Source organism: Echeneis naucrates, chromosome 19, assembly GCF_900963305.1.
Source record: "Echeneis naucrates chromosome 19, fEcheNa1.1, whole genome shotgun sequence".
Lineage (NCBI taxonomy): Eukaryota > Metazoa > Chordata > Actinopteri > Carangiformes > Echeneidae > Echeneis > Echeneis naucrates.
In genome coordinates, this window is record NC_042529.1 from 1202838 (window position 1) to 1214532 (window position 11695).

General features: G+C 40.3%; 2 protein-coding genes across 2 annotated transcripts; one reads left to right on the forward strand and one right to left on the reverse strand.

Annotated features, from left to right (window-relative positions):
• Positions 1-1845: 1845 nt before the first annotated feature.
• LOC115060071 (receptor activity-modifying protein 3) lies at positions 1846-4325 on the reverse strand. Its single transcript, XM_029527897.1, has 5 exons — positions 4207-4325; positions 3941-4021; positions 3105-3182; positions 2280-2424; positions 1846-2204 (listed from the first exon to the last, which is right to left on the reverse strand). Exons 1-5 carry the CDS (start codon positions 4241-4243, stop codon positions 1958-1960), a joined length of 588 nt encoding a protein of 195 aa, XP_029383757.1. The 5' UTR covers positions 4244-4325; the 3' UTR covers positions 1846-1957.
• Positions 4326-7355: 3030 nt separating this feature from the next.
• On the forward strand, positions 7356-10877 carry ccr10 (chemokine (C-C motif) receptor 10). The gene is made up of 2 exons (XM_029527941.1): positions 7356-7395; positions 9441-10877. The coding sequence occupies exons 1-2, from the start codon at positions 7371-7373 to the stop codon at positions 10604-10606; spliced, it is 1191 nt and encodes a 396-aa protein (XP_029383801.1). The 5' UTR covers positions 7356-7370; the 3' UTR covers positions 10607-10877.
• Positions 10878-11695: the final 818 nt, after the last annotated feature.

The following is an 11695-nucleotide window of genomic DNA, read 5'->3' on the forward strand; positions in this document are numbered from 1 at the left end:
GGATCAGTTGACAAGAATTTAGTCTTAAAAAAGGAGCTTGTGCTGCAGCGTCTGATTTCAGCCAACAGGAGGCAGCATGAGCTCACCTGGCCGTTTATCTAAATGGAGGGAGTTTTATCCAGGCATGAGCAGTAATAACTAACAATAAACTTTATTTATACCACCTTTCTTAACAGTGTTCCAGGAAAACAGGTTTCTGTCCGACCAGGAAATAAAACCCTGAAAGATTTTAAGAGACATTAATGACGCTCTTTGTTCTGATCTCATGGTTTAGTTCAGATGAAGAGAAATCTTAAAACTGAACACGAGAGTTCATACTTTTCTGATCTGCAGATCTCCGGTTGATGTCAGGTTCCTCCCAGTTTTTTGGGAAATGGAATAATAATAATAATAATAATAATGAAACAAAACTACTGGAGAACTTTTAGTCGCATTTTACTTTGCAGAGAAACTTCATAAACATCCAAACAAGCACAGAATGTTCTCACAATTTAATGGTGCAGCTATCAGCAGGACGTTGGGGGGAGATAAGACAAACAATGCTGTCTCAGCCCCCCAGAAAACGCTGTGATGAAGAAGGAAACACAGTTTTAATGTCACATAACATCGGCTGATTATTTGTTGCTGCAGTAAATCCGTCAAAATGAACGGAGCTCCATCTGGATGAACAGTTGTGCGTCTTGTTGTCTGAAACTGGAGTTGTGTTTGACTGTGGCATGTGAAAAAGAGAATGTGGTTTATGTTGACCTGGCTGAAGCACTGTGTGTGTGTGTGTGTGTGTGTGTGTGTGTGTGTGTGTGTGTGTGTGTGTGACACTTCTCCTCCTCTTCCTCTCGTCTTCACCCCCTGAGAGCTTTTCTCAGAAGACTCAAAGAAGACCCCACCTGGAGGTGGGCGTTGACCTTTGACCTCCAGATTCGAACCCAGCTAAAGTTTGAATCAAATCTGAAGATGATATTGTGTTTATAAAAAAACAGAAGCAGGATTTCTGTCTACTTCAGTTTCATTTCTACAGCTGAGACAAAAATATTCAGATTACATTTTTTTAAATGTGCACTTTTGTAGTTTTAGAAATAAAACAATAATTTTTGCATTAACTTCCATTTATTCTTCATTACATCATAAAACCAGCCAATATTTTTATATTGTGTGTATGTTTGGTTTTTTTACTTTTATTTAAAACGCAATACATTTCCTGTTTCTGTGAGGTTTTGTGATTTCACATTTATTTTCAGATTAAGAGAAATAAACATTGTAATTTCTCATCTTGGTCCATCATTTGTCACTGAAGTCATCATTAACTGTTTGGAATAATATTGGCATTTGCTTTATAAAGCTCTGGAGGAAACATGACTGCTTTAAACCAGGCTAACTTAAGATGAGCTAAATTAAACTAAGTTAAATTAAACAAAGATAAATTAAACTGAGCTAAATTAAACAAAGATAAATTAAGATGAGCTAAATTAAACTGAGTTAAATTAAACAAAGATAAATTAAACTGAGCTAAATTAAACTAAGTTAGATTAAACAAAGATAAATTAAGATGAGCTAAATTAAACTGAGTTAAATTAAACAAAGATAAATTAAACTGAGCTAAATTAAACAAAGATAAATTAAGATGAGCTAAATTAAACTGAGTTAAATTAAACAAAGATAAATTAAACTGAGTTAAATTAAACAAAGATAAATTAAACTGAGTTAAATTAAACAAAGATAAATTAAGATGAGCTAAATTAAACTAAGCTAAATGAGCTATCAGGGCCTTAATATTTTAATATTTAGCGTTCAGGGATGAAAGCCAGTATTCTCGTCTACATCTGCAGCAAAAAACAAACAAGTCTCTTCTTCTGTAAAAAACGACAGCGAGTTTGAATTTTTATTTAAAATGCTGTAAAGACACAAACTGGTTTCTGTAACAAACAGAGCAGGTTTATTGCCGGTGCAGGTCTGAAGGGACTCACTCTTGGACCTTACTTTTCCAGACCACCACGTAGACCAGGACGGGGATCAGGCCAACGGGGATGAGCGTCAGGACCATGACCAGCCAGTGGGGGGCGTCTTCCAACAGCAGCTCCTCTCTGGTGCAGTTATGGAAGTAGATGGAGTGGATTTGCAGGAAGAAGTCCTGCGTGTCGGAGTTCGGGTAATAGCACTTTAAGCTACCACACAGCATCTCAATGCACGACGTCAGCTTACTGTAGGGCCTGAAAAGGAAGAGGAGGGATTCAGCGCTGTGACGAGGGGCCATTCTCAGCATGTTCACTGCTGTGGAGTCGTACCTGGTGATGCTGTCCAGCTGGCACCAGCTTTCCTGGCTGATGTTCCTCATTTCGTCGTGAAATTGTAACCAACAGCTATTACTCCATTCCACCAGCGCGGTGCGGTTGCACCATCCCATGTTCATGTTTGGGTCCTGAAAGTTCTCTGCAAAGGTCAACACAACAGACACACAACATGCATGAATTAATCTTTTTTATTACTTCTAGAGGAACGAAGCTCTTGACATTTTTATTATTCACGCCGATAAAGATGTGAAGTGCTGAAGATAAAAACACAAATCTGTTCCAGCTCTTCTTCTGTGTTTCTGCTGCTGGTCCACCAACCACCACGTCCAGTTGGACGCTCTATTTGCCCCTGAACTGCCCCGGGGCTTCTTTTCCCTGCCTGACGCTGTGTCGGTTTATTTCTCAGACCCAGTTTCTGAGCGGCCGTGATTATTTCGGTTCATTTCCAACCTCTGGCGGGATTTTTCTGATATTGGTCAGTGAATTGACGTTCAACACAAAACAAACAACTAAAAGAAGAAACTTTCAAACCACAAAGTCCAAAATCTAGTTAGTGGATGATAATTAAAGGTTGATTTCCCAAAAACACACCAAAAACCAAACTGCTGCTGTTCCTGAAGCCAAATTCTTCCTCCGATCTGCTTCGTCTTTTTGAGTTGACCCAGATTTCAACAAGCTGAGTTATTCTTGTTTGTTTTGTTCCTTTACACTCACTCTGACTGAAACATCATCAAATAATCTGTCAACCACATCAGCTGCCAAGAATGTAGTTGGACACAGGAAACGTAAAGGCCTGAAAGAGGAGCTAAAGAGTCTCACCGTTATCTTCAGTGATAATCAGGGACGTTTCGTTTTTCGACAGTTCCCTGGACATCACGTCGCCTGGTGTGATCGTACCTGCAGGACCCAACAACAGGTGGAGAGAATAAATGACGTTCATCAAATTTAATTTCAGACTCTTTATCTGTTGTATACTAAAATCATTCATTCCCAAATGTCATGTTCAGACTTTTCAAAACGTACAAAAAAGAATCGCTGCTTTATGAGTTGTTTCATATCTGCAATTACTCGAGTCTGACTTCTCCCAAAGGAATATTTAGTTTCAGAGTTATTTGACTTGCTTTTCTTTATTTCTACTATATACCATTTTTTGTGCATTTCTTTCACTTCCTCTGATCTGACGTGTGTAAAGAAATCCCCTCTGCTTTTATTATGAATAACCTGTTTTAAAGTACAACAGCGGTTTACTCTTTCACTCTTTGACAGCAGTGATATTAGAACTGAGAGCTTCAGCTTCTCACTGGGCGGGATTAGTTTCTTTCTGTGGCATCAACATGGTGTTACTTAGTGTTAGATTGAGCCAACATTTTGAATCATCATAATGACATCAGGCCCAGAGCACTTCCTGTCTTCAACACTGCCGCCATGTTGAAATCTCACAAACGTCGACACAGCAGGAAAAAAAATCTGCAGCTACTGTCAAGGAAAAATACTTCAGCTAGATTTTCTGCTTTGAGATTTGAGCTGTTGGTCAAACAGAAGAAGCAGCTTCGACGTTACTTTGAGCCTCAGGAAAAGATTTTATCAACCAAGTGATGAATTCAAAGAAACAAATAATGAGAGTAATGAACGAGGAGAAAACCAGAGAGACTTACTGTTATAGCTGCTGAATGTTTGCCTCCTTTCAGCTTCAGTCCATTCCTGAGTCCCGTTGGCGGCCTGCGACTCCTCACTACCTGTGTCCAAACATTTAGAATGAATGTTTCAGATGTGCCTTTAGTTTAGTGACAGAAAAATAAAAGCCCTGTCTGTAAATCCAGGGAGAACAATAGACCCCTGAGCAGGAAACAGGAGCAGAAAAAAAAAACAAAACAGGAAATTCCAAAAGAGTTAAACATTAAATTAAAGATGTGAAACGTACCGACGAGGAGGAGCGGGACGAGCAGGTACAGGATCATGGTGGACTGGACGACAGGAGCAGGACTAACCTCTGAGGCCCGTCCTGACCTGAGCTGCTGGAGTGAAGCTCCAGTGGAAGGAAGCCCAGCCCTCCTTATCAGCACTGCTGACTGTGTGTGTGTGTGTGTGTGTGAACGTGTGAAGATGGACGATAAACAGTGTGTTTTTCTGAAAACATTTTATTAGAATATTCACAACAATTACAACAATGAACGCACAAACTCACCAAAGCTCAATTAAAACTACATTGTTTTTAAAATTGCTTTTAATTTACAGAGAAAAGTTTGTGTGTCTCACTTTTCTTGTATCTTTATTGATATAAACACACACCCTACAGTGTGTGTGTGTGTGTGTGTCTGTTTCCTGCCTCTCCTCACACAGCCAGTAAAAACATTTTAGGGATTTCCTCCTCCATTCAGCGTTGGTGAGGACCGGCAGAAGGCCGGAGCCCGGAAGCTGCTGCAGCAGGACCCCGAACCTCAGGAACACACAAACAGTCGCACAAAACTCTGCAACAATACACACAAAAGAACTGAAATGAATACAAGCTGCGTTTTTTCGGGTTCAGTTGTATTTTTAAAGACGGTCAGAGACATACTGATGATTTTATTGTGCTTCCTGGTTGGGACCTTTCAGCCCACATGAGTAAAATTCTGCAGTTGAACGTCTTTTGCGTTCCCGTTTCTCTCACAGCCGACAGATTTCGACAGCACAGACCACATTAAATGATTTAAATGATTTAAACACTTCCTCCTGCTCTTTGCTTGTTTGAGAAAGATGATCAACCTTTTCGATATAAATAGAACCTGTCGTCCGAGTCGTTTGGGTTTAATTTACTTCTCTTCAGGAAAATGTCTAATTTGGCCAGAAACTGCTGCTGCTGGTTGAACCGTCGTGCTGACGTTAAACAGCTGTCAGAGGAAACTAAACAAAGAGCAATTAAACCGTAATTCATTCAGCCTGAAGCCCTTTTCCCTTCTGTCTTCAGCCGTGAACAGAACAACAGCTACGATCTAAAACTGGATTTTTTATATTTGTCACAGATAACAAAAGGAAAGAGACAAAACTTTCCTGAATATTATTAATATTATGAATTTAATCAGAATCTGCTTTAATAAATTTGTTTTGGTATTAAGGAGCTAAGAAAGTACTCAGGATAGGACCGACAATATAAAAGAAAAAAGTTTAGAATACGCAGACAGTCACGCCTGAAATTGTAGTTTGTTGTAGTTTGTTGCTGTGAGTTTTTAGAAGTAACTTATAAATGATTTAGCTTTTTTCTGAAGAGGGACAAAGACAAACAGATTCAGGAACAGCTTCTTTCCCGAAGCTGTAACTCTCCTCAACAGGCAGTCACTGAGTTTTTCTCTGTACATTCTATATATTGTAGATATGCTCTACATCTCAAATGTCCTACATTTTTTTGTTTTTTTTATAGTTTCAGATGTTTTACATTTCTGATATTCAGACGTCTTCATTCTGATACTTTTCTAGTTCTGTTTCATTTATTTATTTATATTATTTTTCCAATTTTCTTGCATTGATAGCTGTGGCCCCAATTTCTTTGTACCAAGTATAATGACAATAAAGGCAATTCCGATTCCGAAGAGCTATTTAACAACAACAACATGACTGCTGAGTACAAATGTTAATGTGTTAAATTATATACAGACAGTTTTTATTTCTTTTTTTAGTTGTTACTAATAATTAGCCGTTTTAGTTTTTTAAAACTTTCACAAATAGGCATCTTTCCGAAAAGAAAAACGGGTGTTGAGAGATAATAATTTATTTGGGAATCAAAGGTCTTTATGAAAACAACTACAAAAAAATAATATAATTTAATCTGAATTGTTTTCAAGCGTCAGCTCGGAGACAATGACGAATTTTTTCACAAGTTGAATAGTGGGTCACTGGTTTCACATTAAGTTTGCGATAACCACAAACATAAACAAGTAAGGACGGGAGATTGATGAGGGGAAGAAAACCGCAATCATGGTTCCAACAACAAGGATGTTGCCAAACGGTTGCCACAGAAAACATTTGAAAAGAGCTTTCTCATAGTGTCAAGAGACATTGTGGTCTGACGGTGGCTGGCATGAACAGTTCTGCAGCGACGGTGGCATGTTGCACCGTGCGCTCGTGCAGCAGAGAAGTCTAAAAAGGAAACAAAAATGTGTTTCCCCAAACTCTTAAATCTAGAGAGCACGGCAGGCAGGTGGACATGCACCACATCCAGCAGGTAGTCACAGGTTCATATCCAGATCAGATACTGCACATAAATCTGCGTCTCCAGACTCGCTGGACTGTTCTTATCCAATAAAAATGTAAAAACCTTCAGAAGATGAACTGATTTTGTAAATTTGATTTTAAGATGTGAGTAGCTTTTTCCTGATTGATGGCGGTGCCCCACACAGATAGATGATAGATGTTAGAGCCTGAGCTGAAATAAAAATGTCAGTTTTTATGCAGATGATGTGTTTTTCTACAGCTGTAAAAAAAACAGTGTCACGCTCTTTCCATTCATCGGACTGTGTTTTAGTGTTGTGTTGATGTAGTTAACACACTCAGGCTTCTAATCTTTGCACATCAGCTCTGACTTGAGAAATGGTGGTTTCCGGTTCTGTCCAGATGACTGAGCAAACAATATATTTTCTGCTTTCTGGTCAATTTTCCTCTAAATGGGAGCATTTCATTTCACTGTAAATATACATTTATATCCCATTTTTCCTTCATACTGTTTGATTTGACCTGTTTTATCTTTTTCTTGCTTATAATCTCTTGTTGATTGGCTTTGTAGATGTTAATAAAAGAAATTTATTATCAGATAAATAAGCGCTGTATGAATACTCATGTTCGATAAACATCTGTTGAGTGATTGCAGAAACAATTTCCCATATTAGGATGCCAACTAAAATTTTCTCGATTGGTTTTGATAACAGCTGCAGCATAAACAGTTTCAGGCTCATAACGCTCCTGATTGAGCAGAAAAAATAAAAGGCAACAACAAGGTCAGCAAATCGCAAAAACAAAACTGTATATTTCATTGGCTGACGTGGAACCCACAGGGTTGGTCGTTCTGAGCCTTGGCCTCTTTAACCTTTCACAGAGAGTCAGGACGACTCAGAGATGTTCAGCTCCTCACACAGCACAGGTAAGCTCATCTCACCAGCCCTGATGTTTGCAAAATGGAAATGAACTTGAATGTTTCTGAGTCGGTTTATAAAATGGAGAAGGTGGATTTCTTTTTATCTCAAAAAGTAAACTGTCTGATTTCTCCAGTTAAACAATCTTTGATCCATTTAAGAGCCGTGTGCATGTGGAAAGACCTCATTTATTATGAGAGCCTCAGAAACAGACTGAAATTTAAACAGATTTAAATTATTTATGAGCTCATATCCGTCTGCTTTTTTAAGTCAAATCAATTTGCACAATTTAAATAGTCAACAAAAATGTATTCTTCTTGCAATGTTTCACACTCACTCAGGAATTAATCTGAAACTTTCAGACGCAACAGTTTCAGCTGCATAAACAATCACAATTTAGAATTTGACATTCTCGCTGCGTGACTCACAATCTTTCTACCGATATTGTCGCGTCCAAAGCTGCTGCAGTTTCTGCAGGAAATGAAACTCCTCATGAGACGCAATCTCTAAAAACCTGAAGGAGGCACATCGCACGGCAGGCCAGAAGGGCTGAAACACCTGAAACCTCCTAATAGAAGATCTCACTCTCAGCCTGGCCGTAAAAGGTGTTTTCCTCATATAGGCATAAGAGCTGACAACCATTATCTAATAAAAACACAAACGTGATGCTACTAAATTATTATTAATGTTAATGTTATAGGGATGTCTCTAAACTTTATGGGGCGTGAGCAGAAAAACTATCCATTAAACTATTTGTACCTTCCTCTGAGTTCATTAAAAAGAAAAAAAAAGAAATGTTTAGAAAAGTCAAAATGGATAAATAACAGCTGAATCCAGTCGTGCTGTTATCGGTGCAGACAAAAGGAATTATTAAAATGTGCATCATGGAAACTTCTATGTGAACGGAGCTTTGCATTAACGATAATACGTAATATAAAACGGAATGAAGACGAAGTTTCAGGATATCCAACAACAGAAGTGAAACAATAAGGACTATTAATATTACAGTACATATACATACATATTAAATGCCATTCCCTCATTTATTTTTTAATAATTATCAGAATAACAGCGGATCAAAAGTGAAACCTTAATAATATTTTATTTGTCCATCCTTCTTGCTGTTGCCTCTCCACCACTAGAAAGTCGACAGAGTCCACATGTAAGGGAAAACTAAAACACTGCTGTTCTTCGACGCATCAAGTTTATCAGGATCAATTCATTCTGAATAAAGCTCAGTTTGTCAGACAGCTGCTGCTCTTACCTTTGAATGGGACTCCTTAATGTCTGTTTCCAGTAGTGAGCTGTAAGTCAGGCTATAATATTGTGTGTATCCCGACAGTAACAGATGAAATGGTGAGAAGTGAGTGTGAAAGCTGCCTATAAACACTGTTGGCACGCGACTCTGACTGATCTCTGAACCTCTGAGCTGCCTACGGTTTCCCCCCCTTGCCAACGTCCATGTTGGTGTCACGCAACTTGCTTCGAAGTGACTGAAATGCTGCAGCTGCTTACTCAAACTGGGGAAACTTTCTGCCCTGCTGTAAATCTTCAACTTCTCAGGACAGAAATAACAGCGTGGCATTTAGCTGCGGCCCAGAATGACTGATGACTGAAGTCTAGACGGCAAACGGACCTTTTCCAGCAGCTTTAAATAGACTTAAAAAAAATAATAATAATTTGTTTCTTTGAATTTAACCTTCAGACGTGTTTGAGGGACATTTCTGGAGATTTATTTTCCTTAAAAACGCATACTGATGTCCTGAAGGAAGGCTGGCCGGGGAGACCAGAGGAGTCTGACCTTTGACTCTTCGCTGCCTCTCCGAAAAAAAAAGAAAACATCATAAATCTTTTATATGTGAAGACAATTTTCCACTTTGAGTCCCGATGATGAATCCTTTAAACACCAGTTTAACCATAACGCTGTTTTCACATAAAATACACAATATTTCGTTCTGGATTGACTGTAACAAGCCAAATGAATTTCTGATTCTGATCACCATGTTGGATGGATTTGTGTTTTAAAGTTATTCAGTTTGTCTTTTCTCCTCAGAAATGGAGGACTATGTCTACAACAACTTTAATATGTCCAACAGCTCATATCTGGATGACTATGAAGCATCTGATTGGTGTTTGGGCGACACGTTCACCATCAAAATGTTCCAGACGTGTGTGTTTTGCTTCATCTTCCTGCTGGGCATGATGGGAAACTCTCTGGTGATCGCCACCTTTGCCCTGTACCGCCGCCTCCGGCTTCGCTCCATGACCGACGTCTTCCTGCTCCACCTGGCTGTGGCAGACCTCCTCCTGCTCCTCACGCTGCCGTTACAGGCCACCGACACTCACCTGGGTTGGATCTTCTCCGATTATCTCTGCAAGGCCACGCGTGCTTGCTACACCATCAACACCTACAGCGGGCTGCTGCTGCTGGCGTGCATCAGCATTGACCGCTACTTGGTGGTGGCGCGGGCCCACGAGATGCTCAGGCTGCGCAGGTGGATCTTAAGAGGCAGCATGATGGCTGCCGTCGGCGTTTGGGTCGTGGCGACGCTGCTCAGCTTCCCTGAACTCCGCTTTGCTGGAGTGTCAACGATGCTAAACGAAGATAACAAACTGCAACAATACTGTGGCATGATCAAGAGCGGAAGGGTCAAAATGGCCACCAACATAGCCATCATCGGCGTCTTCTGCCTGTCCTTCGTGATCATGGCCATATGCTACACCTCGATCGCTCGAGTGCTGTGGGAGGGCAGCGCACATCGCCGAGGGAAGCAGTGGCACCGGCAGCGCACCTTGCGGCTGATGGTGTCCCTGGTGCTGGTGTTCCTGCTCTTCCAGCTGCCGTACACTGTGGTGCTATCTCACAAGGTGGCGGGGCAGTTCTGCGGTCTTCTGCTGGAGTACATCACCTGCACTTTGGCGTACACCCGCTGCTGCCTCAACCCCATCCTGTACGCCCTGGTAGGCGTTCGCTTCCGGAACGACGTGATGAGGCTGATGCAGAACTCGGGCTGCTGCTGTGGGCCTAATCTGGCGCTGATACAAGTGAACTCCACCTCCATCACGCCCACCACGCCAACCACACCCACCATGCCAACCACACCCACCACGCCAACCACGCGCGTTCACGTTGGGCTCACGGTCAGCTCTCCGAAATTTCCCGAATGCAGTGAGACAGCAGTGATTCCCACCAAACTTTGGAATCCAGGAACTGATTAATAATGCATTTAATGACAATAAACCTGCTGTACATTTTGCATTGTTTCTCTAAATTAAACATAATGTGCAGTTACAGAAGGAGTCAACAGAAAGATGCATCATTTTTCAACACCACCTACGTAATGTGAATATTATTCGTAGCAGAGGTGTTTTTTCTCCATTAGATTGTCACGCCTGTATTTCTCACTGTACGTGTAAAGTTCTTTACGTTTCCTCCTTTAAAATTTGGATATTAAAATATTTGCAAATGTTTGTTGAAAATAAACCATAAGCTCACGAAACATAAATTGTCATGGTTTTACGTCCTGCTGCTGAGTTTCCACTTCACCTGAAACCACACAGTTTCAGGTTGATGGCCTCAACCTGAAACCAAATTTATCGGATTTAGTTTCTACATCTGATAAATCAGACCACACCTGCAAATGACTCACAGGTTTTTGTTTAAATCAAGCTGCTATAAACTTCTTTTCTGTGGTCAGTTAATTGGAATAGACTTGAATGTGGCAGAAAAATTTATTAGAAAACACAACATAAATGAACTGAAGAAACGCAGCTCTGATGTTCATTTATGATTCACACCAACCTGAACAGAACAGAATTATTCTTCATCTTTTTTCCCTCTCGTGATGTGAGCGTGTTGAGCTGTGTCAGCTACCACAGCATGACACACACACAGATATACCTGATAGGATTATTGCACAAAGAAATTGTAACCCAGCAGCACACAGCAGCAGATTATAGTTTCTTCTTCCGTCCAACGCAGTCCAAAACCTGCAGAGAGGCATCAAAACCAAATGCTGCTTAAAAAGAATGAATTCATCAGAATAACTGCTCATTCAGTTCTTTTCATTAAACTGGCTGATTCATTCACTCATCTCACAGGTTTATTTCTTTTCTTTGTCCTGTTTGTCTCCTTGTGTGAGTTTGATCAATAAAACATAACACGTGAGTCTCGAGGGGATTTTGAGAACCGTCTTTTCCTTCGAGTTTTTAAATACCAACAGGAAACCAATTTCTAGAGCAGAGGTCTCCAGCTGTGCAACACACCTGATTCAAATGATCAGCTCGTCTGCTGCTTTGAATCAGGTG

Coding starts and splice junctions, on each gene's coding strand:
- LOC115060071 (XM_029527897.1), bottom strand. CDS start 4,243: ATGATCCTGTACCTGCTCGTCCCGCTCCTCCTCGTCG. Junction 4,022..4,206: donor CGTCCCGCTCCTCCTCGTCG/GTACGTTTCACA, acceptor GTTTGGACACAG/GTAGTGAGGAGTCGCAGGCC. Junction 3,183..3,940: donor AACATTCAGCAGCTATAACA/GTAAGTCTCTCT, acceptor TGGGTCCTGCAG/GTACGATCACACCAGGCGAC.
- ccr10 (XM_029527941.1), top strand. CDS start 7,371: ATGTTCAGCTCCTCACACAGCACAG. Junction 7,396..9,440: donor CAGCTCCTCACACAGCACAG/GTAAGCTCATCT, acceptor TTTTCTCCTCAG/AAATGGAGGACTATGTCTAC.